At 35.9% G+C, this 26,297-nt stretch overlaps 1 protein-coding gene across 1 annotated transcript; it reads right to left on the minus strand.

Annotated features, from left to right (window-relative positions):
- Positions 1-343: 343 nt before the first annotated feature.
- Positions 344-26,297, minus strand: CD226 (CD226 molecule). Its single transcript, XM_065752659.1, has 6 exons — positions 26,252-26,297; positions 25,625-25,963; positions 10,243-10,575; positions 3,183-3,294; positions 2,338-2,398; positions 344-1,099 (listed from the first exon to the last, which is right to left on the minus strand). Exons 1-6 carry the CDS (start codon positions 26,295-26,297, stop codon positions 977-979), a joined length of 1,014 nt encoding a protein of 337 aa, XP_065608731.1. The 3' UTR covers positions 344-976.

Genomic DNA, 26,297 nt, shown 5'->3' on the forward strand with positions numbered 1-26,297 from the left:
TTCATTCTGTACTTTTCAGCAGAGTATATACATATGCACACACACAACCACACGTGTATTGTTTTGTAAATGTTCTCAATTGTGCTTTTTCTGCTTTGCATCATTTATTCATGTATCTTCCATGTTCTCATTTATTTTTTGTGCAACTAAACCTTATAATAAATTATTATTAAATAGAACTCGATAGTGACAGAGTCTTCATGTTTTGTTTTCTCCTGAGCATTTGAGAGAGAGAGAGGAAAAAAAATGTGTGTGTGTGAGAGAGTACGTGTCAGATGGAGGCTGTGCTTCTATTCTGTAGCCAAATAGCGAGCACTATAGCTGTTGTGGAATAGCTGTTGTGAGTGGCAAGAAGTGTGTAAACCACACTGCTGTCAGACAGCACGCTTCTGCTCCTGTTTTTAAATCTGAGTTCAAGAATCCCTGTTACATTTCCTTTTGCAGCTGAATAATACTGTTTGCCCAACAGTGTGATAACATCTTCTGTGTGGAAAATCTTTGATTTTTTTTTTATTCTATAATGCTTTCAAATTGAGATTTGAAAGTCATGAATACAGAGAACACTGAGCACATTTTCTTTCTCACTTTGCCACATAGACTTCTCAGACATTTGTTTCTCAGACCAAATGCATGTAATTTAAACAAATACTGCTTTGTTCTGCATAACTGTTTTGAAACTATCACCTATAAATGCATCTACTGGGTAAAAATGTTTAAATTTTAGAAGTACCAATAATCTTCACTTGTACATATGAATCTAAGTGTGAGTTAGTGCTGCAGACTGCAGCATAATGCAGATGATCCCTGGCTGGTTCAGGTACCTGTGCTGTCCAGCCAGAGCAGCCTGGGCCATGTTGGGCACAGCCAGTTTAACCTTCTGCAGCTCACCTGTGCAAAGCACATCAAGTCCAACATGCAAATACATGGCCTGAACTCTGGTTACTTCATTCATAAGAAGGAAGCTAATTCTTAATTCTTAATTTCTTAGGTTTGTGCAGTTCACATATATCTTCTCTGCTGACCTAAGTGATGACTCTTCTTTTCTTCTTTTTGTGTCCCATGTGGTGTGACATTTGTGTTCTGCATAACTGTTAACAGGCTAGAACATTTAAAAAGAAAAAAAGGAAAAGTTGAAGGACTTTTCTGAAAATTACTTCCAAAAAAAAAAACAACAATTTTTCCTCAAATGTTGCCTTATTATTGGGAAACACTCAGCCATCAATCAAAGCAGGGTTTTTTTTTGTTTGTTTGTTTTTGTTTTGTATTTCATGAATCAATTTCAAATTCAATTCATGTGAAAGAAAAAGTAGTACTTTGAATATATTTCACAGCTGTCTCGTATTGGGTTACTGGCAAAGTATCAAAGTATCATTATCACAGGAGTGCTTCACTCTCTTCATGTACACACTTTGCTTACTTGAAATAGCTACCCACATCAATCTTAAAAAGTAAGTTACTCTAGAAGTATGGAACATACTGTGAATCACTTGAGCCATCAATGTGATGGTGCCTTTGCTAGTTGTCATGTTTTCAGAATTGACGTTTTCAGAAGATGTTTCTGAGGAATTTACCTCAGGCAAGTCTCTAGGCTATGATTACCCTAGAAAGAGCTTTATTCTGATGTGAATGTTGACCCAAGAGGTGGAATGACAGACATAGATGTGGCAGAAGGTTAAAGGACTTTTTTATAAGTCCGTATCGGCAGTAAACTTCTCTACAGGATGATACAGAAGTGCTGTCTGAGGGGAGTAGATGGAAAGCTTGAGTCACATCCACTGTGAGGATGGGGCTGTTTCCCTCAGCACAGTGCTGAGGGACAAGAAACAGACAAGTTGGATCTCGTCTTTCTACTCAGGCTTTGAATAGGATTATTAGGAGAAAAAATCACAGAGCTCCAAAAAAGTTGATTGACTGTTAAAGCACAAAAAAAAGCAATTTAACTGTTATAGCAACAAATTACAGTGAAGCTGAACTAGAAATAGATAAATACAAGTGATATTACAGGTTACATCTCTTGCATCTTTTAGTGTTTTTTTTTTCCTCAGTTTTGAAAGTAGCAGCTTGAGGGAAGAAATAAATAAATATTGCAAATAAACAAATAGTTCAAATCCAGCAAAGCAAAAGAGCTACATCTTCAAATACAATTGAGAGAAATCTTTTAAATATAATTGATCAATCAAGAAAAAAAAAAGAGAAAATGTATAAATATAAATATTTATTTTTTCCCAACTGTACTTTAAGATTAAACTATACAACTATATAGATACAGTAGAGACAATGTTAAGAAATAAGAAATATATAAAATAGAAAGTATGAGTGAAGTCCAGCTGATCTCACCTCATCCTGAGTAGCATACAAAGCATTAAATAAGGCCACTGTGATCCTCTTCCTCTTCCTCCTGGTGACACACATTCATTCAGAAACACAATGGAAGGAACTGCAACATGTATTATAATATAGTCCAAACTATTTAATTCCAGCACAGAAGAGATAACCGGTGTAACTTACTTGCTGACTGATATCAATAAAATCCAACAGACTTTCCTCTGAATGCAGACCATAACATATGTGAGATTAGCACTATTTTGTAACAGTATTTTGTGGAAACACATCAAAAGAGCACCTGTTCAGGGGCAAGTACAATGGTATATTGCCAGCTTCCAGAATTCCAGCAGCTTCATATGATGTGAAGGAGAAATAAATGCATTTATTTTTTTCTACTCAATATTTCTTTCCATTGGAAGGAGAAATTCAGGATCAACTACTATATTTTTAATGTACATTAGAAACAAAATATTACAAGATGTAAGAAAACCTCAAGATTTCACTTGTGCTTCTCTATGCACAAAATAAGAACGGCTCAACTAAGTTTATGTTAGTCTTTACTAATCACCTGTTAATAACATGATAAGCATTTAGCTAAGGAACTTGAATAAGATTTTTTGTTAGTTTATTGGTTTTGTTGGTTTTTCTGTTTGTTTGCTCTTGTAATGAGAAAAATAAAGTAACTTCTTTCATAACCTGCTTGATTAGTTTTTTCAAGTATAAAATTTTAGCAAGAAACTTAGATTTACAAGTCAATGTTTTTTCAATAGCCACTGAAAAGGATAGAAGAAGATAGAAGCATTTAATACCTTCATACTTTCATGTTTCTGTATCAAGCAAATTGATCTGTTACTCACTTTTTGTGATAAGCCGTGGTAATGCAGAAAATGAGTAGGAAAACTAACAGTAAAACAGCAGCAGATGTTCCTCCAGCTATGTAGATAATAAACCATTTCTGATTCCAAGTTGCTAGAATATGAGTGTAATAAATATTGTTAGAATTTTGTATAAAACATCATGAACTTCCCATGACAGAGTAAGCTGAAAATCGACAATTATGTAGACACATCATCCCATGAGATCTCATGCTCAGTATTCAGAGCTCACAACCATTACCTCATTTCTGAAGAGCCTTTGTTATGCTGAACTAGCTCTTACAAAAACTGCAACTGAGATGATGGAAGGTGATGCACATACAGCACAGCAGTATGAAAAAAACCAACAGTGATATCTTTTATATTCCTTTTCCTCTCATTCCCTCCTGTGGTGAGAAAGCAGTCCAACAGCATTCATAAGTGACTCAATATATAGTGAGTAAAAGCACACTGATGACTTAAATGAATGTCCTTGACATTGTAAAGGTTGTCCCATAAGATATACCTAATGAACATGCATTAGTTCCATGAGCAACAAGACATTTTCTCAGCTCTAGAAGTTTTTCAGTTCAGTGCTTCACACTTTTATGAGTTATTTTCAACTCTAATTTAAAACAAAATCTGTTCTTTTTTTAATAAAAAAATTTCCACAAAAAATTCACCCGTTGTGATCAATATTATATTGCTTGGTACTGTACATAATTTGGTGATGGATGTCAGAAAGCTCACCCTATTTGTTCCAGTATAAACAAAAATGCTTTCTTTGAGAATCACAACTGAGATAGGAAAAGTTACATCTATTGTAGTTTGAGCTTTGTAAACACTTTATCTTCAGTATGGAATTACTTTTTCAAATAGAGCTACAGACCAACGCATACTAATGAGGGGGTCAAGACAGGCATGACAGTGTCTTCAAGATAGGAATCAATATATTCTTAAGTAGCTCATGGAGATGTAATGTAATATTATTCTCTTTTTTTTCAAGTGAAAAAAGCTGGAGAAGTAATATACTTAAAGTCACATAGCAAGTCCACAATTCTAGTCCTTAATATAGTTATACATTTGAAACATGTATGAGTTTTACTCATCGGTTAGTGGTATCATTAAAAAAAGAAAAAAAGAAAAGTATGTCAAACCACAGAAGTTAAACTCAGCTTTTTGCAGCCCACCACTGTATGCTACTTCCTGCTTTGCTGTATCTCTGTGCTAGCTGTCAGCAGACTTCAGAGTAAATAGCACAAAAAAATAAGCAATCACAAATAGAAAGTAATAAACACTGTGGTATGCAGTGTATTTGTGACTAGTGGTAGCAGCAAACATCTTTGTCAGGTAGTTTTACCAACTTGTAATAATCTCAAACTTCTACCAAACTCTACCGAGTTTATGTGATAGCAATGTCTTGATGAGAGCATGAGTCTGTGCAAATATGTAATGAAGTAACATTTCCTGAATATTCTTCAGTTTCTTAACATGTAGCAACAGAAAGCAAGGCATTCAAAAAGGTGAGGATGCTTTGGGGTAGAAAAAGAAGGCTGAGGGGAGGCCTGATGGCGGCTGCAGCTCTCCCAGGGAGCGGAGGGGCAGCGCTGAGCTCTGCTCTGTGTGACAGCGACAGGGCCCGAGGGAACGGCATGGAGCTGTGTCAGGGGAGGGGCGGCTGGGGGTCAGGGACAGTGCTGCACGACAGAGTGATCGAGCATGGAACAGACTGCCAGAGTTCAAGGAGCATTTGGACAGTGCTCGCAGGCATACGATTTGTATTTTGGATGGTCCTGTGTGGAGCCAGGAGCTGGACTTCGTGATCTTTGTGGGTTCCTTCCAACTTGAGGTGTTCTATGGTTCCACAGTAAAAATGGAAACTTCAGTATAAAGAAGTCATAGGATGCTGGTTTGTATTTCTTAATACAAGAGACAGTGAACACATCTTACGGTAACAAAGTTGTTTTGTGTGTTTCAGATAAAAACTAGCCAGTTATTGGTGAGCAGTAACTACTTAGGCTAGTTCCTCTTTAATGTTCTAAACAGTGTAGAGAGAAAGAGTCCAGTTGAAGATGAAACCACAGCTGCTCCTAAAAAGCTTTAATTCTGGATAGACAAGAAATTTATATGCTTAATTCAAAGACAAATGGAAAAGAATAAGTTTTGCTAATGACAATGATCTCAGGTAACCAGCTGCTGAGCCAGCACCAGTTGACTTTTCTCAAAAGTCTATGCTTTTGAAGGTATGAAACACAATAGTGAATGTTGCCTGGTATTGCAAACTAATGACTTTTGTACTAAAACTACACAATTTACTTCCAGCACGTTTTCAATGGCTACACTCTTGAAATGACAAGAGTAGTGCATATGCATTTGTCCAGCTTCAAGAAAAATTAGTTTATTTTTTCCAAGTGTTTGGCTACTTGCAGCAGAAAAACTTAATCTGTGCCAATGAGTACTTACAGAAATAAGGAGAAAATACTCTGTTAACATCAAAGACATTTTAAATTATGTGTTTAATTATCATCTAGGGTGGATGGATTTGGATAGAATTCCAGACTTCTGCAGCATCTCCATCCTGCAGTTCAAGCCCTACAGACTTCAGTTTCTCTTTTCATGGCATTTCACCTCCAGTTTATCAGGTCAAGATAATAATCTCTGACTGAATGAGTTTGAGAACTGGGATTATCAGCTGTCAGTTAAATTTGGATGAGAGAAGTCATTAGATTTTTTAGAAGCAATAACAATTCAAAAGTTTCCCTTTTCTCATCTTAATAAATAAACCTTTCCCGAGGCAGTTGTTCTCGTTAACAATACAAAATCTATTGTAATTACCTATTTTAAGATAACATTTTAGGTTTTGAAGAAGCATGTCACAAGCTTGTCATGTGTCTCTTTAGTTCTTGTGTTCTCATCAAAGGTAATATGCTGTTGTGAGTAAAATTCCTATTATTAGGCAGTGTATGCTCCCTCCTTTTACTTTGTAGCCTTGGCATTTTCTCTACAAGACTATGAAACTTTTCTGTGCAAAGGTTTTAGTGCTTTGATTTTGAGGAGAAACTAGTGATGGGACAGACATTTACTTGTCCTAACAAGAGATTTTAACTGCACTGTGAATATCTTCATGTATCTTGCTGGTCTGGCACGTAAGCTATGTAAATAGACATCAGTGAAACAGTTTTGCCACAAATGAAAGGTAGAAATCTAGTATCAATGCATTAATGCTCAGAGAACAGTGCTTCACTGAGTAGAGGCCCACAGACATAGGCTGATATCTTGCGTTCATAGAGGAAAAATTAATGTATGAAGAAGGAAACTAATTTCACTCATACCTTGATTCTCTTCACCCACTATGACAGCATTATCTTATGTCTATTTTCTGTGACACAAAGCAGCAAAGTATTGTTGCTTTCACCCAGCTTAGAAGCATTATGCTTCTAAGCCTCTGTGACCTGACATGGAGTGCCCTGCTTTTCATTTCATCTGCCATTTTTTTTCTGAATTCTAGATTTTGCTTATGCTGACCTGTTATCTTTGTGATTATTTGGCTCCTGTTCTCTAAAACTGAAGGCATCGGGAAGCAGTCCTTGAGATGAAAAGGTTCCTTTAAAGCTAAAATACACCAGAGACAATTTAGCAGTGCTCTGAAACCTGACCAGCTTGCTATCGTCTATTTTAGGCATTAGTTGCTACACAAATTCTGCATAGAGCTCAGTCACATAAAGACTTCTGTGTTTTACAGCTGTTTTCATGCAAAATAGGTGGCTTCAAAATGATAGTAAATTATAAGAAAAAGAAGTATAAACTAAGCCAAAACCAGCAAGAAAAAAAAAATTAGTCACAGACCTTCCTTACATTATCAACTCAAGTCTCACTGGCACAATCCAAATTCAATCCATCATCCTCATGCACAAATCACCAGTGCCCTCAGTCCCAAGGATCAGTCTCAGACTACACAGAAGGTAGTCCCAGGGGCTGCTCAGCTGGCACTGGCTCTGGTGGCCTAGAAACAACTGCAGAGTTTCTAAACCCAGCCACCTGAGACAGCTGAGTGGCATTTAAAGTCTATCCATAACACAGGTAAAGTAGCAGAGAAAAATGTGGATTCCTTATGCCTTTTTTACTTTAATCTCCTGCCAATACCAAAAGGTGCATTTGTGTTGCAAGCCTCTGCATTTACACACACTGAGCTCAGATGTCTGCCCCATACACTGACTGCTGCCAGAGAGAGATGTTCAAAGCCTGGAAGTTTCATTTGGAAATTAAATCTTTCCACAGCGTTTGGGTCTTCGGGATGAAATAACATTTAGTTTTTCCATCTTTTTAATTTATTTCATGACTTCTCTCTTTCTTTCCTATTTAATGTACCAAAACAAGCTTATAAGAAATCTGCTTCTTTCCTTCAGAAACTTGCTGAAAAGAATAAATCTAATCAAAGGGGAAAATATGGTAAGAAAAAATTAAAAATGGGTTCAGATGTGAAGTCTGGTGACATTACCATATTAACAGAATTTCAGAAACAGAAGAACAGTGAGGAGCATACAGAAATTAATCTGAAGTCTCTTGAATATGTTACATAATTATGCAATACTCAGCCTTCTGTTTCTGCAGCTGTTGTTCCACAAATCCATACTAATTTACATATGTGTGACTTTATGCATTCTAGGCTTTAAGGTCAAAAATAGATTTGTAGAACTGCCATTTCAACTGGAAATTCCGTTACTGTTAAACAAAACCAACAATATTTGGTGGGAAAGAGTAGGCAATGATACTGAACGGATCCCATGGTTTTGTTTTTACTGATATTGGAAAACATTAAATGAAGCATGCTGACTTCTACTGACACAACTGCGAGAGCAGCCAAGGCTTTTCCCACATCTAAATATCTGTTTTTCTACATTCCTCTCTGTTTCTTCACAGGAGTTTCATGTTATTTCTCCTTGCAATAATACTTCTACCTTCAGATAAGAAGTGAGCTTCCCTTCTCTACTGTGTAACCTCTCAGAATCTGTGGTTTTAGAATTATTATCATTTCTGCAGATAATCCCATGTCCTTATTTTATATCTCCTTTCCCACAAGTTTTTTTCATCCTCTGGAATTCTTAGAACCTTTAAATACACAACTTCTCTTAAAATAAGTACAAAAAGTTTATTATTTTTCCTCTTACTCTCCCTCAACCAAAACACAGTTCTCCCTATTACTATTCATAGTGCAACAATTCTCCCACCTCCTAGACTCTGTATGTATTTCTGAATGTCTCTGGTACTGGTCAAGGTGAGAAGATTTGCAGTACCCATGCAGAATCATACCGACAGAATAAAAACATCGGAAGAGTTTGGTACCAAATCCAGGCCTAGAGTGTGGCTTAGCTGTAACACTTACCCAAAGAAAATGAAGTGCCTGAACTGATAAAACACACATAAAAAAAAGCACATCTAGTTTCAGTCATCACTCTTTCATTAAAGCTATGTCAAAGCAGAGTCACTCTGAGTGAAGGTTTTCACAGGGTCTGTGGGAACTGACATCTTGGCCTCTCTCTGCTTTCCTCTTAGCTTTTCTCCATATCCCTGTAGAACTATGAGTCATATATTATGAAGCATATCCAAACATTAGAGGCAAACAATTGGAAATCTTTGATTCTTCACTTCTTTTGGAATAACAAGAAAATGCAAAATAGAGTATGTCATAATGTAGTGTTTTAGAGGGAGACAGTGAGCTGCTTTCTGAATCACATTAAACTTCAGATTCTTCAGTGGTTTCATTTTTATTTTCTCTAAGAGTAATGCATAACTATGCTGGCATTAATACCAGCTGTGATAAATAGAATTTGCTTCAATATCAAAAGAAGCATGGAATCTAATGTCTTTCCTTACTTTCTGTTTTGCTGTGTTGTTTTTATTTTAACTAGAAGGAATTTGCTTAAGTAGACCTTTAAAGTTGAGGCTGTTTGGCAACTCGTTATTTGATTTCATTTTGGTACAAGAAGCACTTTGTTTGGAGAAAACAATGTTTTCATTGCTCTACGGTTTGTAAATGCTTGATTATATGAGTATGGTCAATATTTTGAATACTGAATGTTTAAAAATTTCAGAGGTGGGAGAAATTATTCACACGAAGCTTCTTTTCATCACAGTTTGTTCAGTTTCATGGACTTTTGTGGTCAAGTATTCAGAGTAAAATAGATCAACTTTTTCTTCCTGAGTTCATTCTCAATACCTATATCATAGATGATGCATATTCTGAAGCTTTTTACTGTATGCCACAGTTCTACATGCTGCCAAGCAGATGTCTGCCAGTACTCATTTATTATTACCCACAAAGGCAGTACTGAAGATACTAGAAATCAGGCCTGAATGCTACAATGGGAGAAGAAGGGCTGGGGTGGTACAAGAACTCTGTTTTCAAAATGCACTGCATGGAGAAGAACTAAAACTGAACCTTTTTTACAGTCATAACAGAACACAGAACTAAAACTGGGATTTAGCTCACAGTTTGAGCAATCCAATTTTATATGTCCACATATGGAGTCCTAAGCTCCCATTATAATCAAACTGTGAAAGTAGACACAGCAAAACCTGAAGAATTATTCATCTCCCCCTGCAGAAATTCCTTACTTGAACAAAGCACAATCCATTCTGCAGATTCTACCCTTACAATAGAAGTTTGCTCTTAAATCCTGCTAGAAGACAGGTCTCTCACCTAGAACCCAGGTTCATGCCCCACAGAGCACTGTGCTAATGGGAACCACCCCACTTCTTCAGGAGAACACTGATCTCCCCCTGCAAACTCTGCAGTCTCCTCTTTCAAAGAGTCTCTTTCCTATCATCAAATCAGCTTCTCACAAACAGATCTGAAGCCCTCTTGTGACATTAGACAATCTAAACCAGCTTCTTTCCGTGGAAACTAAACTGATTTTTAACAGTCATCTTTCTCACGCTGCTCATTTGAATGCGGTATTTGAATAAATCCTGATATTGCTACTGAAGTGTTATGTTTTTACGGGTAAAGATGCTAATGCTTCAGAAGGTTCTGCAAACATTTATCACTACCTCCTTTACTTACCAACCACAGTGAAGCTCATCTCAAAGGTTTTATTTCTTCCAGTAGCCACACAGCGGTATGTTGCGAAGTCAGAGGCTGTGACGTTTTGAATGATGATTGTGGAGCTTGCCAGACCAGAGCAATCCACCAGCACACGGTTTTTGAAGTCTGAACCAAAGCTTTGCCTTCCTAATGAGTTACACAGGACAACGGTATCTGTCCCGCCTGCTTTAATCCTTTCCCACTTCACTTGTTGCACTGAACCTCCAACATCGTAAGGACAAATAAAAGTGACGCTTCCTCCTGGCTTGGCAAACACAGGATTACTTTGTCTCCCAGATATTTCAAAAGCATCTGCTGAAAAACAAACAAAAACAGAATTAAAAAATAAAAAAGCAAATCCTGTCATTTATACCACATATGAGACTATTTCAGTGCTCTTCTAGACCAAACTTCTGTGGAATTGTGAGGTAGTGCTGAAATTTCAGTAGGGCCACTTCTATAAAATTTGAATGTATTAATGTTTTATTATTATAATGTTTCAGAAAATATTCAGCAGTGTAAATTATGGGATCAGTCACAAAAAAAATCTGTGATAGTCTAATTCTGCCTTCACATTGATTAAAAAAAAAAAAAACAGAATAGTTTGATGTGCCCTTCAGGACACATATTAGTAAATTATAATACATTGCATTCTGGCCTATGAGCTCTAATTCAAAAATCTCACAATTTAAGATTAAAAACATTCTTAAACATTCCTATATGCAGGAGAAGCCTATATGACAGCCAGACTATTTGACAGGAGACATACAAAGTCAAGATTCCAGTCATACACAAATCATAGATGTATCTCAGATCATTTAGGCTGAAATTTCCTTTTTTTGAGTTTCAGTTTTTAGAAATAGAATTCATTGTTTACACATCAAATGCTGAAAAAATCTTTCAAAGTGAGTTTGTCAATGCTTCTGGTATTCAGAGCACTCACTGGATGCTTGGTTTCAAAAGACACCTTTGTGATGCATATTTCTCACAGTTAGGACTAGTGCTGTCATCTTTTTGAAGACTTTGGTGTTGAATAAGATTAACGATCCGACTGCTTTTTGTACACTGTAGAAGGACTGATCTTTCAAACTGTTCAGCGAGATTCTGTATTTTTTTATATGTCTTTACATCAAAAAATATTGCTGGCATATACTTGTGTGCTTTCCTCTATGTAAGGTGACAACTGCATTCCATGAAGGAGAATTAAGAGAACTGCATAGGAGAAATTATACTCATAAAATGCATCAAGATTGGTTAAACAAACAAACAAAAAAGCCTTACAATGAATTTATAGTCAGATTCATGGAATGGGATGGTTGCAGCAGCAGTCTGGATGGAACATACTACCTTAGGACAGAGCTAAATTTAGATCCTGCTTGGTATAATTATATATATAATATATAATATTGTAAATCTAGGAGAAAAAGTGCTGGCAAGTTATATTAATTGGAATGCTGGTAGTATCAAAGTTGCCAAAATTATAGATGCTGGAAAAATCAATATGGAGTGGTGGAGTGGCCTACCTCAGCCTCTAACCTAGCTGCAAAAAATAACAGGATTTCATGAGGGCAAGAATACCACCCTAAATCTAGGAACAAATGATTCCATTCATGTTGACAGAAAGAAAGTTTCACTTCTGACACTTTCCTGGTCTCCATGAAACAATGAAAAATAGGAATGAAAATGTCTAGCCTACAGTTCTTAATAATTTATCAATTGAGCACAGCACAGAAAAATTTCATTCCCTATGATAGATTTTAATGATAGACAAGGACAGGAAAGAAAGAAATTCATTAAACCGAAAGGAAGATATAACACAGGCTGAGAGATCTGGGGCTGTTCAGTCTGCAGAAGAGAAGGCTCTGGGGAGAACTGATAGCTGCCTTTCAGTACCTAAATGGGGGCTGTAAGAAGGGAGGGAACAGACTTTTCAGCAGGGTCTTCTGTGATGGGACAAGGGGAAATGGTTTCAAACTAAGAGGGGATGTTCAAATTGATTATAAGGAAGAAGCTTTTAACAGTGAGGCTGGTGAGGCACAGGAACAGGCTGCCTAGGGATGTGGTAGATGAAAATCTGCTTGATATTTTAATTCATTAGCTGTGTTATATTTGTTCAACAATATATCACAGCTTCCTAATAATGCGTAATACTGCTATCAACTATTGTGTTCTGCACAATGTTGCCTTGCAACTTCAGTGAAGGGATTCCAGGATGCAGATCTTAATATAGTCATACAATTTTCTGGATTTAAATATAACAAATAGTATGCAAGTAATTACAGAATCCTAAAATCATGCGGGTTGGGAAAGTCCACTAATGTCATCCAACTGCCAGCCCATCTCCACCATGCCCACTAACCATATCCCTTGGGGCCCAGCCACACTGTGCTTGAAAACCAGCAGGGACAGTAACACCACCACTTCCCTGGGCATCCTGATCCTATGCTTCACCACTCTTTTTAGAAGAGATTTTTTCCTCATATCCAGCCCAAATCCTCCCTGGTGCAACTTGAGGCCATTACCTCTTGCCTGTTAAAAGTTAGGAGAACTGTGTAGTAATAGCCAAAACGAAATAGGAACATTTTTGAGATTTTCAGTCACCATACATTTTTTCATAGTTATTTTCACAGATACTGTGATATATTTTGATTTTTTTGCTTTGCTTGCATGTTTTACTTGGAAGTATGAAGCAATGTTTAGGCATTTGCACTACTGACAAAAGGCATACTTACATTAGCATCACTTACATTCTTACAATATGTTACTGTACAAAACTTGCATGATTGTGCAATGACAAGCAGTAGAGAATGAGGCCTATATATTTCTAATTCAATCTTCCATGTACACTGACATGTTTCAGGCTTTTGTTTTAAGCAATTGTCCCATTTTTATTTTGACATCCACATTAGAACTGTTCTTTCATCCTCCTTCTCCTTTGCTTAAGCTTTATTTAGCATCTTTCTGAACACAGTTTCTTTGCTTTCAGCCTGGTCCGCGTGGGATGAGCACCTCCTGTTCTGAGAAATACTTCTATGGAAAAAAGGCACACCCGCACAACTCCACCCCCGCATGCACACATCTCAAGGTGTCACACCATGTCAACATTTCAGAAATGCTTTAGAAATGTACTATTGCGACTGATAAAAAGAGACTTCCCCTGCTCTCTGCTCATTCTGGCCAAAAATGCTGCTGTCTGCACTGCTTCCACTGCAGCCCTGTCATTGCTCCTCCAGAAGAGACAGCAGCAGGCAGTGACAGCACTCGAGGGAGCCACATTTTCCTTTGCTTAGTAAAATATGAGGGCTCAGTGTTTGAAACCCTCCTTGTATCTTTTTCTGGCATAATGATTTCCCATCATATTTTTGTGACTATACTTATTTCCAGTTGTTTCAAGTCCATTAGACATACAGAGAAAAAAATAAGCACTCACATTTAAAAAAAACAATCTTTCAATATATTTCTGGAAAGTAAATGTTAGATATAGTGAGGCATGAATGAGTGCAATCCAGCTTCTTTGGATTTAAAGGATCTAGCAACTAAACTGAAATTCTGAAGCAGAGAATCAATGAGGTTAAGAAATTCTACTTTGTAGGGGAAATAAAATAATTCTGATTTTTTTTCCTTGTTACTGAGAACTAAAACTTAAAATAAATGTTAAGTAAAAGTTAGATCTCCTTTCTTTTGGCTAGATATTTTCAGACTTTCTACTTTTTATTCATATCCTATCCACTTCTGTTTGTATTTTTTGTTGTTGTTGTTTGTCTCATTCTTTTGATCTCAGAAAGGATTAGCTCATTGTGATTCATCACTGGAAAGTTACTTATATACTTAGTCTTGTTTTCAGCTAGATCATTTGTTTTTAAAGTCAGTATCTGTGACATTTTAATTACAGTTAATCACAAATTTCACCTGTCACATATCTACTATCATACATCAGGCTCCAGATCTTTAATCTGGACTACAAAAATAGCTGTGTCATGCATTCTTGGGAGCTTCATGTTGGATGTCAGGTAAAAGTTCTTCATCAGAGGGTGTTAGGGCATTGGTGCAGACTCCCCAGGGCAGAGCTCACAACACTAGCTGTGTTCAAGGAGCGTTTGGACAGCTCTCTCAGTCATATGGCCCTGTATAGAGCCAAGAGTTGGACTTGATGATTCTCATGGGTCCCTTTCAACTCAGGGTATTTTACGATTCCTTCTGGTTTAAAGCTATTAAGAAAATAATATTCATTTCTCATTAGGACTGCAACTTCAGAAAGACAAAATTTCAGTAGAGTAAAATAAAATGCATTGGAAGAAATATTTTTACTGCTTTGCATGCTTCTGCTTCTCTGCTGAAGTTCTTTAAGCAGAGGCTAAGGACTACCAGCACTGCAGTTACACTGTTAACATCAGTGACTAGTGCACACAGTGATGAGAAATGAACATGGTAACACATACCATATCTTCAGCTATTCCAGAAACCAGATGTTTTCAGTGAGCTTCCCTGATCTCTAAGTCAAGACAAGCTCATACTGCTCAAACTGATGATAACAGAGCCATCTTTAAATCTGCTACCCTTAGGAAGTACTAAATTCCACTAGAAACAACAGATAACCTTGGGGGATTTTCCAAAACTGCAAAGCTAACTTAGCTCTATCACAGAGTCAAGTTCCCAGGTTTGCTGAATTCTTGTTTTTGTGTACACTGTTGTCTCTTACTGCTTATAATAAGGAGTGATAAAATAATTTGTAGATGAAAAGCAGTCTCCAAATTTTATGAAGGTGAACTTTCTCCAGGGCTTTCTACCTTCAAGAAAATCAACTTTTAGGTGAAAAAATACTTCAAAGGTGACCTCTTCACCCTTCCTGAATATTCTAGATTTGGAATTGCTTTTAGCTCCCAAACTAACTTCTTGTGTGCACGTGCCACATCTTTATCTGGAGTCTCTAAAAAATAGACTGTCTTTTTCTGGTTAAAAAGGGAATATGGGGATATTTGCTTTTTATATAAGTTGGAGCAGCAAAGATCTTATAGGTTCATAGGTTCATAGGTTCATAAGTTTGGAAAGGACCTACAAGATCATCTAGTCCAACCATCCTCCTATCACTATCCCTACCCAACTACTACTAAATCAAATCCCTTAGCAAATCTTAATTTCTTATGAGTTAATATGGCACAAGTTCTACAGTCAGACTAAAAATCATCACTAGTACCATGTTTGGAAAGGATGTATTTTTCTAACAGAAAGTATTTAGATTGTAAGAGCTAGAAGTATTAATGCCTCTGTACATTCACAATGACACATATTTAAATTATAATAATCTGGTGAATATGTCTGTACCAATTATTAGTTCTCTGTGAGTTTATAAATGCTTAGCATCCTATTTTAAATCATGTCCAATTCCAGTTTGTTTGTGCATATTGCACAAACCCTTGTTATTTTAATCTGTCTGTAAAAGGTGAACTTCAGTTGCATGGGATGCAAGGAAAGCAAGAAGCTGAGAGAGAGTAAGGTACTAATGACAGTAAGAAAATCATCTGTTATTCAGGTACAAACATTTCTGAGCCAGAAGAATTTGATTGTTAGGAAATAAGTCATCCAAGAAGAAAAGAAAATGCATTATGCCAGGGTTTGCTTGCAGGAGAATCTTAAAACTGTAAGAGGTCAGAATTTTGGATTTTTGCTCTCTCCAGGAATTTAATCAGTTCAGAATAAAGGGAATTTACTCGCGATAGGAGATCAAGAAGTGTCTAGGAATGAAGCAGGATACTGTCCTCAGCATTCACTTACTGTTTATGATTTTATCACAGTGGTTGAAAATAAGTGCTGTACTGGAAAAATGTATGTCACATCGTAAGTGTGTGCACATATGTGTGTGTGCACATATGCCTGTGTGTAGGTTTGTGCCTCCTTGCTCACATCTTACCAGGGAAGCATGGAATCACAAAATATCCTGTATAGAAAGGGATGCCCAAGGTTCATCAAACCCAACTCCTGGCTCCACACAGGACCACTCAAAATCAGATCTTCTGTCTGAGATTGTTGTCCAAACACCCCTTGAACACAAGCACTCAGGGTCATGCCCACTGCCCTGGGCAGCCTGTTCCCTGGCCACCCCCCTCTGTTGAATCTTTCCCTAACTCCCACCTGACCCTCCCTCGATGCATCTCCATCTCCATGCCGTTCCCTCGGGCCCTGTCGCTGTCACACAGAGCAGAGCTCAGCGCTGCCCCTCCGCTCCCTGGGAGAGCTGCAGCCGCCATCAGGCCTCCCCTCAGCTCCTCTGCTCTGTGCTCAGCACACCCAGGGACCTCAGCCACTCCTTTTATGTCTTGCCCTCCAGAACCTTTACCATCTTTGACATGAAGATGTCTTTTTTTTTTCTTTTCTTTTCTTTTTTGCCTTGTATCTCGGAACATATTTATTATTTTAATGGATTGTTTTATGAACTGAATATATATTAGAGTAATATTTCACAATGTTTGTTATGCAGTTCTGATCAAGGTAAGAAAGTAAAAGAAATCAATATATCATCAACATTCTGTGCTGCTTATTTCCTCTCCATTTCTTTCTGTCTTTATAGAATTGTAAATTATATTGCCTGTCAGACAGACCAGCTGAAAGGAAAGTTCATCATTAGAAATATAAACAGTAGAAAGAGGATCTACTTCTTGGGAAAACTGTGGGATGAGAAAACCATCTGAATCTGTAATTCTCTTCACCTTTTCACCTACCTCTGTTCCTTTCATAACATAACATGTATTTTTCCAAATAAAACATTGTCTGTCTTAGATAAGTTAATGTTACATCTCCTTAACTTCAAATATATTAAAGCTGTCAATATACACTTTCTGTTTCCCTCTGCAATTGCACACACTGACGACTTCCAAACACCATTATCTCAAAATTTCATGCATATTATTATTTTATATTATATTATTATTTACAATCTCATTTTAAAAAGCCAAAGTAATAAAACATCTGAATCTAGATCTGGGTGTCACAGAAGTAAAAGTATTTGAAATGATATGTTAACTAAGTTGGATTTCACAGTGGTTACTGCACTGGCATAGAATTAGGTATTTATCTGGGAAAATTAAGTATTTTTGTCTTATGAAGTCAGAGGAATACTTGTAAAATAAATAAATAGCCAGGTAAATTAATTAATTAATTAAATTAGAATTTAATTCATTTGATTCAATTCCAGGTTTATTTTTAGTTTCCTAACATCATTCCTGCTGAATCATTCATGATTCATGCAGGCTTTCTAGCATTCTTACTCAATTTCCTTCTTGTCTTGATGGACCACTGGAGATATCTACCCTTCAGAAATCAACAAGTTCTCTCACAGCTGGTTTTTCTTCAATATCCATAAGATTCTTCTCAGCAGATGTATAAGAAGGCCAAAATCTAGTCCTCTGAAGTCCAGAAGACCTTCCTCTTTTATCACCTTCTAATGGGATTGTGAATTCCAGCATCTCATGTTCACTACAGTCAAGATTGCCCCTAACCTTCTTAATCACCTGTGTGAGGAATTTATCATTACTACATTCTGGAAATCTCCAGGAATTCTTGTGCTCTGCTATGTTACTCCACACAGTTTAATTCTCCCATGAGGATCAGAGAATGGCAAGCTTCCTCTTGTACTCTGAGGAAGGCCTCATCAATTTCTTCCTTGCAAGGACAAAGAGTGTGCTCATTAAGAAATGCTTAGAGGGAATATATAAACCAGCTATTCAAAATTATCTTCTGCTGGTAAAGAACACTACTCCTCATAGGTACTGAATGTTGTTTCCTTTACACTGCAGATTCTGTTACAAACAGAAACCAAGAGTACTTACTAGTATTTTCCTTCTTAAAAACTAACAAGAATTATTAAAAATAAAAAATAAAAAAAACAACAAAAAACATGCACAGATGCATACAGACACAATAAACAGTGGTGAATGAAAGAGTCTGCATATAATTGATAGCTAGCCAGATAGAACAAAAATCGCATTTTCTGTTTCTGGAAGATAATTCTTCTCATGTAAATAAACCATGTATGTAGACAGGATGAAAAACAAAATATTCAGCATTATTCAGCAATGCTGAGGCTTTAGCAGGTACACTTTAGCTAACTTATTTTAAGAATGCAATATATAAATTGGATACAATTTTGATGAATATAAGAAAGGTGAAATTTAGAATAATGAACTAAGAAGGAAAGTTAACTATTCTTGTTCAGAACAGGGGGATGACTGAAGTCTGAAATAAAAGAGGACCTTCTCTTTTACAAAGGGAAGCTCGAATAAGCTCTTTATTAAAAAAAAAAAGAGGTACCTATGTTAAATGTAATGGGGAAAAAATCTCATTCCAAGGCGGGTTAAATACCAGAATAAATATGCAAAAATATTATGTATAAATTTCCAGTATGGGAATTGGTTATGGATGATGCTTATACTTCATCAGAAAAGAGATGAATGAGTTTGCAATGTCTTTTCCAATCTGACTTTTCCACTTTTCTGTTATTGGTTTTGATCTAAGCTTTTCCTCCAGAAAGGAAGCTTTTACACGTCCTCCCCCGCTCTGCTCCAAAAAGGTTTTTGTTGTTGTTGTTGTTGTTGTTTTGTTTTGTTTTTGTTTGTTTGTTTTGTTTTGTTTTCCTCTAGACATTTATAATGAAGGGGGATGCAATCCTTAGTTCATCACGGAAGTTGAAAAGAAAGAAAAGCAATGTTTAACAGGTCAATAACCACAGCAGAGGTATGAAAAAGGCAGCTTCTTCTTGGCTCCATCCTCTTTCTTTTTAATTAGATGCTGTCAGTGTGGTTGACACTGTGTAAAATACAGAGATAGTCCTTGCTCTGGGGAGCTCAGATTCTAAGAGCCAAGGAATGAAGGTCCCTCAGGGTTAGTTCCTGTTTCTGTGTGCTTTAAAGGGATGATAATTTTTCACTGTAGACCTATGAATCATGATCTAAATTGAGACAGAGATAAATAGAAAGCAAGCTATTTCAGGTGAATAGGGACTTGGAAAAAAAATCTATACATTGTACTGCTTTTGGCAGCCAGAAGAACATTAATAAAGAAGTAAGGGTTGAGTGGCATGGATATCATCATATTAGCTAAGAATAGAAAAGCTCTGGCTCTGCTATCACAGAAGAGGTTGATCACTCTGTTTAAAATATGGGAGTACTTCGTGGTACAGCTGGCATTTAAATACTCCATTAATGAACTAACATTCTTATTCAAAGTTGTTAGCAAGAAACATCCATTGAACAAATGGTCAATTGTCACTGACTACAGAGCCAAAAATTTAGTCATGTATTTAAAAAAATAAAAATAACACAACTTCAAATAGTTTAACAATAAAAAAATTATGCAGCTATGCATAATTCACATTACATGATGTAAAAGTTATGGAGACTTTCAAAATAGTGTTTTCCATTAATACATAACATGACTTTTAAAAATCATTAATCTCCAAGAATATTTTACTATCTAAATGAAACTAAACTACTGAGAAAAGTCCCTTCAACTATAGGTGTCTCTTGTACTGATACACTGAAGAGAGAACCAAAGGATTAAAGATAGGTTTGACAAATAACCACAAAAGCAAATGGATCAATGTCCCAGCTGGACATACGTAAGCAAATATCTGGACAAAACAGAAACAGACAAAGGAAATAGTACAAAGAAGGACAGAAATTTTCCAATTCCTTCTTCACTTCTTTTGTAAATTCAAATTCATCCAAGTACATATTTCAAAGCGACAGAGACTGGAAATATTTCCCTGAAAGCATTCTAGAGAAGGAAATAGAGGAGAAGAGGAGAGGGAGAGAACTGCAGAATTCCTTCTGCCTTTTTGCTACAGTTAGGTACATGAATGGCCATTGACAATATTTTTCTTCATTCTTTTATCTATAAGTAAAATGACAAGAAAATCTGTATTTTAAATGCTTTCCCTTCTGGCTGGCAAACTGTTGAAATATAATGTTTTGGAGCTCAACAATTCTTGTGTGATGCCTCCAACTGTAATTGTTCTTTCATTAGCAGTGACTTTATTCTCTATTCCTCACTTTTTAAACGGTACTTAAAATCAGTCTTCAGTCATACAAATCTAAGCACTGTAAATAAGGAACTAATTGTCCTTAAACTGCTCTTTAAGGTGAAATCACAGAATCACAGAATTGTAGGGGTTGGAAGAGACCTCTAGAGACCATCGAGTCCAACCCCTCTGCCAAAGCAGCTCCCTAGACCAGGTTGCACAGGTAGGTGTCCAGGTGGGTCTTGAAATACCTTACATAGTGACCAATCTTATAGAACCTTTTCATTAAAAAAAGTGTGCAAGGGGTTGTCTCAGAAAGTATGAATTCTATGGGTTTAGTGCAGGCCGTAACTCATAAAATGTAGGAATTTTAAGGAAAAAAATGCTCTTGAATTCTCTTCCAAAAACTACTGCATGTACATTCACATTATAAGGTAAAAGAAGCAATGGATTCACACAGCTGGCAAATATCTTCCTGCGGGATAAATAGACTATTCTTTTCCTAAGTATTGATGTGTAGTGGTGGCAGAAAACAATCTCAAGTTCTCCGCAATTATGTCACAAAATTTGAGTAATACACAGGCTTGTAAAAAGTATCCTGCAGTAACATAACACGTGAGTAGCTTTGCCACAACTGCTATTGTGTTACTGACTGTATCTCTGCAAAACTATCAATAAAGTAAGCAGCCTGGGAGAGCACTTTCTCCTGTCTCATAAATATCCCAGAAATCTTAGCCAAAATTTAAGGCAAAAAAAGATCAAAATATGTTCTAATATTTTTATTATATCTTCTGAAACAGCCCCAAGACCAATATGAGACTACGTCTGGTAAAAAATGTATATATATATATTGATTTCTACAACTATTGTGTTGAAAAATTGGTCTAAGTGATTATTTATCACTACTTCTGGGGCCTTCCATCTGTCAGTGATGCAACATCAATATTATTCTAAGAATAGGCATCTGTAATGAGAGTTATAACCTCTTCTGTTTCTTGTAACTTCTGGTAGTCATGACAAGCCTGTAATTCCTCATCCAAGATTAAACTTTTTCTCTTTAATTTTTTGTTCCCCTGGTGGAAAATGAAGCTAACTCACCCCATCTGTGGCATGGTGGGATTAATTGGTTTTCTGTGACCAGAGTAAGTCAGAGCAGTCATAAAAAAAAAAGTTTCTCCATTATCATTTTGCCACTTCTCCTACAGTGTTAATTTGTTGTGAAATTTGATTCATTTAATAACACCTTTAATTATTTGAGAAATTGTAACAACAGTGGAAATTTAATTTATAGAAACACATTCAAACTGAAAAGAAATAGAGATGTTGAAGTAATAATAAAAAGATGCTTGCTTAAAAAAATTTCACATAGTAGACTTCATATTTTTCTGTTGTTTTCTTTTTTGCATCTATTTATTTATTTATTTAAGTGAATCGTGATCCCCAAACTTTTCTAACTGGTTAACCTCATACAGTGTTAAGGGCCTGTTAGCACTTCTGTGTTGTTCAATATTACTGTAACAGTTAGTATCTAAAATACTTATTCATTAAGCATTAACACTTGATGCTCCCCAGAGTCCTAATGAAATATGTTGACAAATCAGAATCATACCAATTATACTCACTCTGTACTCATTATTATTATTATTAAAACTGTGCAAAGTACACAAGTACACAGGAAAGCAGAATCTGATTCTTCACCTGTTAATTAAAAGTAATAATACACTATAGAAACTATGAACCACTCGAGTGCAGAAGAATTCATTTTTAGGTAAACCAGAAAAAGTTTATCCAAGATACTTTATCCAAATTTACATAAATTATTATAATACGTAGAACATTTCCCTCAATCTAGTAAAGAATCAGCACCATGTCTGTATCAAAGAATGTCATTATTTTGATTTACTTCCATTATTTTTATGTTCTGAGAAATTCTGATATCTGATCACATGCCTAAGTCTATATTCTTTTGCTTGTTTGTATTGAAGTTTGTGCTTCAAACTCCTCATTGACATACTGACCCATGTAATTTAGCAGGAACATCTGTTATCTCTAGAGTATAATATCAAATACATCTGTGTGAGTATACCAAAGAAAACATAACATTTTGTTTTGAACTTTGTGCCCACAAAGTGGCATCCTTTTGAAGGCAGCTCCAACTTTAGCTTAATCAACCAATCTTTAAAAGTAGAACCATAAATTATGAAGCATTAGGCACAATGCAATTCTCTAATTAAATAAGTTTACTCTATTAAAGATTTCTTGATTTGATGTTGTAAACAGAAGAAATGGATTTTAGAGTGAGTTGCTCATTTATCTGGTGTAGTAAATGCAAATTAGTGTTTTTCTAAAAAATAATGTTTTTAGAAAACGGAATCAATAAAGAAATTCCACCAGTCAGAGCAGTGTAACTCAAAAGCTGTTTTAATAACTATAAAATGATTTTTCTGGTATGTTGCACAGATTTCCATATAACAAAGAATATAAAATTCCTTAAAAAGTGCCTCATTTTCCAGGACTTTAACTATCTAATAGTGTATATTCATCCTACAGACACAGGTCTGTTCCTGTTGAAAGGATGAGACTAACACTTAGCTTCCTCAGAGCTCACTCTGGTGAAGAATACAAAAACTTTCAAAGCAAACAACAATGTCCTAACTTATACACATGATGTCAGAGCAAGCTGAAATACTGGCTGCATGGAAGCAGAACTGAAGTTTACCGTTGATTTAATCAAAACAAGGTGTCATCCAGGGAATTTAAGATATTTATTACCAATGAATGCACTATTATAGGCTAGAAAAAGCCTGACTAATAACAATTCTTCTGTAACAACTACATTAAAAAATTCCTTCTCCAAGCTCTGTTTTTAATAACATATTTAATTTGCAGAGTAGATTGAAGCTGTAATGTTTCATCTTTGCTGTTGATACACTTTCGTATCTCCAGATCAGAGGGTATAAAGATCTTGTTTATGAGCATCTATTGGGAGCTGAGCAAAATTGATTTTTCCTGTTCTCAGAAATCTTGATTCTTTAAATGGGAAAAGATTATCTTGTATTCAACATTATTATCTCTCTTTGTAGCAGGATTTAAAATATATACTGAAAATATGGCAGTTTTAGGTTTGTGGTTTAAAGTGCTCGAACCAAGGGAGATATCCTAAATAGTGAATATTATATCCTACATTATCATTTAGAAAATGTAACTCTGATAAATGATGCTTTTGTTAGTTTGGTTGGTTTATAGTGCACTCAAATCTGTAAGTGGATTACAATTATAGAAGTAGTAGACTGTCAAGTAGAAACCCAAGGAAACTCACTACCATTCTTCTTTAATTCTTTTAGATTAATGCTGGAAACAGATTCAGATACAAATAGCTGAGGTCAGTACTGCTTTGGCCAGACGAAAAGGATTAAATGAGCTTGCAGACATCTACTGCATTTAACTTTTTTTCTATTAAATCAACTCACTGTTAAGAAAGGTTCTGCACTGCCAGAACTCTGGTTAAACAGAGACATAGAAGACCTATTCCTTTTTGTAAATAACAACTTGAATCTCCAGATCTTGCTTTATTTTAATGTGACTAAAAATGTTTCTAGTGCCTAGAGTTACATTAACTTGGAGAACTAAACAGACTGACAAAGAAACCTAGAGATGCTATTTCCAAATGTTATTCCCTTTACATAATACAGTAGATGCTAGGCTGGAGCAAGCAATCAGAGAAGCTACTCAAGGAATCATAGCTGAGGAGCTCTGATCTGAACTGCAAGCCTACCCTGAGGGACCTTCTTAACTCTTCCACCAGATGGATGTTTCCTCTCCATGCAAATGATTGAATTGTATGAGTATGCTAGCAGACTACAAAGGTGAAAATCATTTCAGTTCTGAAATAAGCTATGTAACTAATCAGAAAGAAGTAGAATTTTATATATATATTTATATATATTTCAAAGACAGGCCAATGATTTGTCTGGATTAATTTCTGCTCTGATAAGCAGCCATGTTTGGTGATAAAAAGTTAATACAGATAGGAAAGCAGGAATGAATTCCTATCCCATTTTCATTACCAAAATTATTGGTTAACTTCAAGTTTTAGAAATGTTCAGTGGTCAAGGCAGGAACAATGTAGCTTGAAATTAAGTTACAGATCTACTACAATATCAGCTCCACCACTTATTTTAACACTGAAATAACAGAAGTTTAGAGAAATAAATTTGAAAGTGAGACTCATAGGGATCAGGCTAGGAAAACTTTTAATCTTCTGGTTTTGCAAACAGAGAAACAACTAAATTTCTCCTTCAACTCATTCTCTCCTAACTGTGGAATACAATAAAGCATCGAATGAAGTCTGATTCCAATTGGAGGTGATGAGAGATTCTCTTTATGTTCACTATATCAAACCAATAAACCAATAATCTAAACCAGCTGTCTTCTGAAGGCTGCTCTATCATTTCTTTATAATGAATTTCTAAGGACTTAATGATAACAGTTCAGCTCCTGTCATCAGGGAATCTTTGTACTTTGCACAAGAGTTGTCAGTTGACCAATAATAAACAGGCATGCATGGAAAAATACCTGAAAAGGATTTTTTTTCCTCCACTTTCTCACCCAGAATTGGAAAGGAAATCAAATCAGATGAGTCAGGTAATTAGAGAGGCTTGAGAAAGTACATGAACAGCTGTACAGAAAGTACATAGGCATAAGTGGATCTGATCTTTTTCTTTCCTTCTTCCTTTTTCCACCTTCAAGCAAGCTTCTTTTAAAGAAAAACTCATTCTTTCAAATGTCTCTGTTTCCCTCTACTTTTCCCTGCCACATCATTCCTAAATGTGTTTTCACATTTTTTGTTGCTGTTGCTCTTTTGGTTTTTTATTAGTTTGCTTTCCTGTTTCATTCTGCTCTTCCTGAAAAAGCGAGAAGAAATTCTAGAAATAGACCAGTAGTGCCCTCACGATAAAGCATAGCAATAACAATCCATTACCCTTTGTGTACAGTTATAACATTTAATTTCATTCTCTGTAGAGATCCTATGGAGCATAGAAATGATAAGAAAACCTCGTTCCAATGGGTATATCACTTTTGAAATGACCACTGCTATCCAAAGTCTGGCACAGTCATAGGTACTGTGACATACATTTGCCTCCTTCCGTTCCACTCAGTATTCCCTACTTCTCTGAAAATAAACTTTTGTTAACATAATTCTTTTCTGTTGTATTTGTACTTTCACTTAAATTACTCCATTTATATGTGCAGTGTAACTGAAAATTTACAGAACCAGATAAATAAATTTGCATAAATTTCAGTTTCGTGTATATCAGAAATTTAAAAAGTGATGAGAAATTTCCTTACCTGGATGAATAACTTCTATTGCCTTCTCATAAACTCCATCTGGGTAAGTCACAATGGAGCAAAGGTAAAGACCAACATCTTCCAAAGTACTCTTGTTGAAGGATAAGGATTGGTCTTCCATGGAAGTATTTTTGAAATATATTCTTCCTCTGAATTTGTCTTCAATATATATGCCATAGATGGGATGCAAAACAGCAATATTTTCTTTATGACTTCCGTTATGTTTCATCCAGGATGTCTGTGTTATTACACCTTTTTTTGGATATATGCATTCCAGTTTCATCTTCTCCGAAAGCGTTACAGTTGAATCCACAAACCTTCCTTCCACACCGACTAAAACTAAGAAAGACATTCAGTTTAATTATAAACATAATTAAAACTTGAAATTATAAAAAAAAACCCTAAGAAATGACATTAGTAACATCAGAATTAAAATTTTGAAGAAAATGTTCATTAAAAATAACCACTGCCCCCAGATATTTTAACTATTTCCAACGTATGAGTATGACTGAACAGTTAACATTTGTCTGAAGCACACAGTGACACACTCACGAGTTGTGATCACATATGTAGTCATGTAAGAAGGGGAAAGAAATAGGATAGCAAGGAATTCAAAAGGGATCTTACTTCTACCAAGTTGGAGAACACCAATAAGGAAAGCTGCGTGGTTCAT

This window comes from Cyrtonyx montezumae, unplaced genomic scaffold, assembly GCF_038088225.1.
Source record: "Cyrtonyx montezumae isolate F1298 unplaced genomic scaffold, pur_monq_1.0 scaffold_8, whole genome shotgun sequence".
NCBI classification, from domain to species: Eukaryota; Metazoa; Chordata; class Aves; order Galliformes; family Odontophoridae; genus Cyrtonyx; species Cyrtonyx montezumae.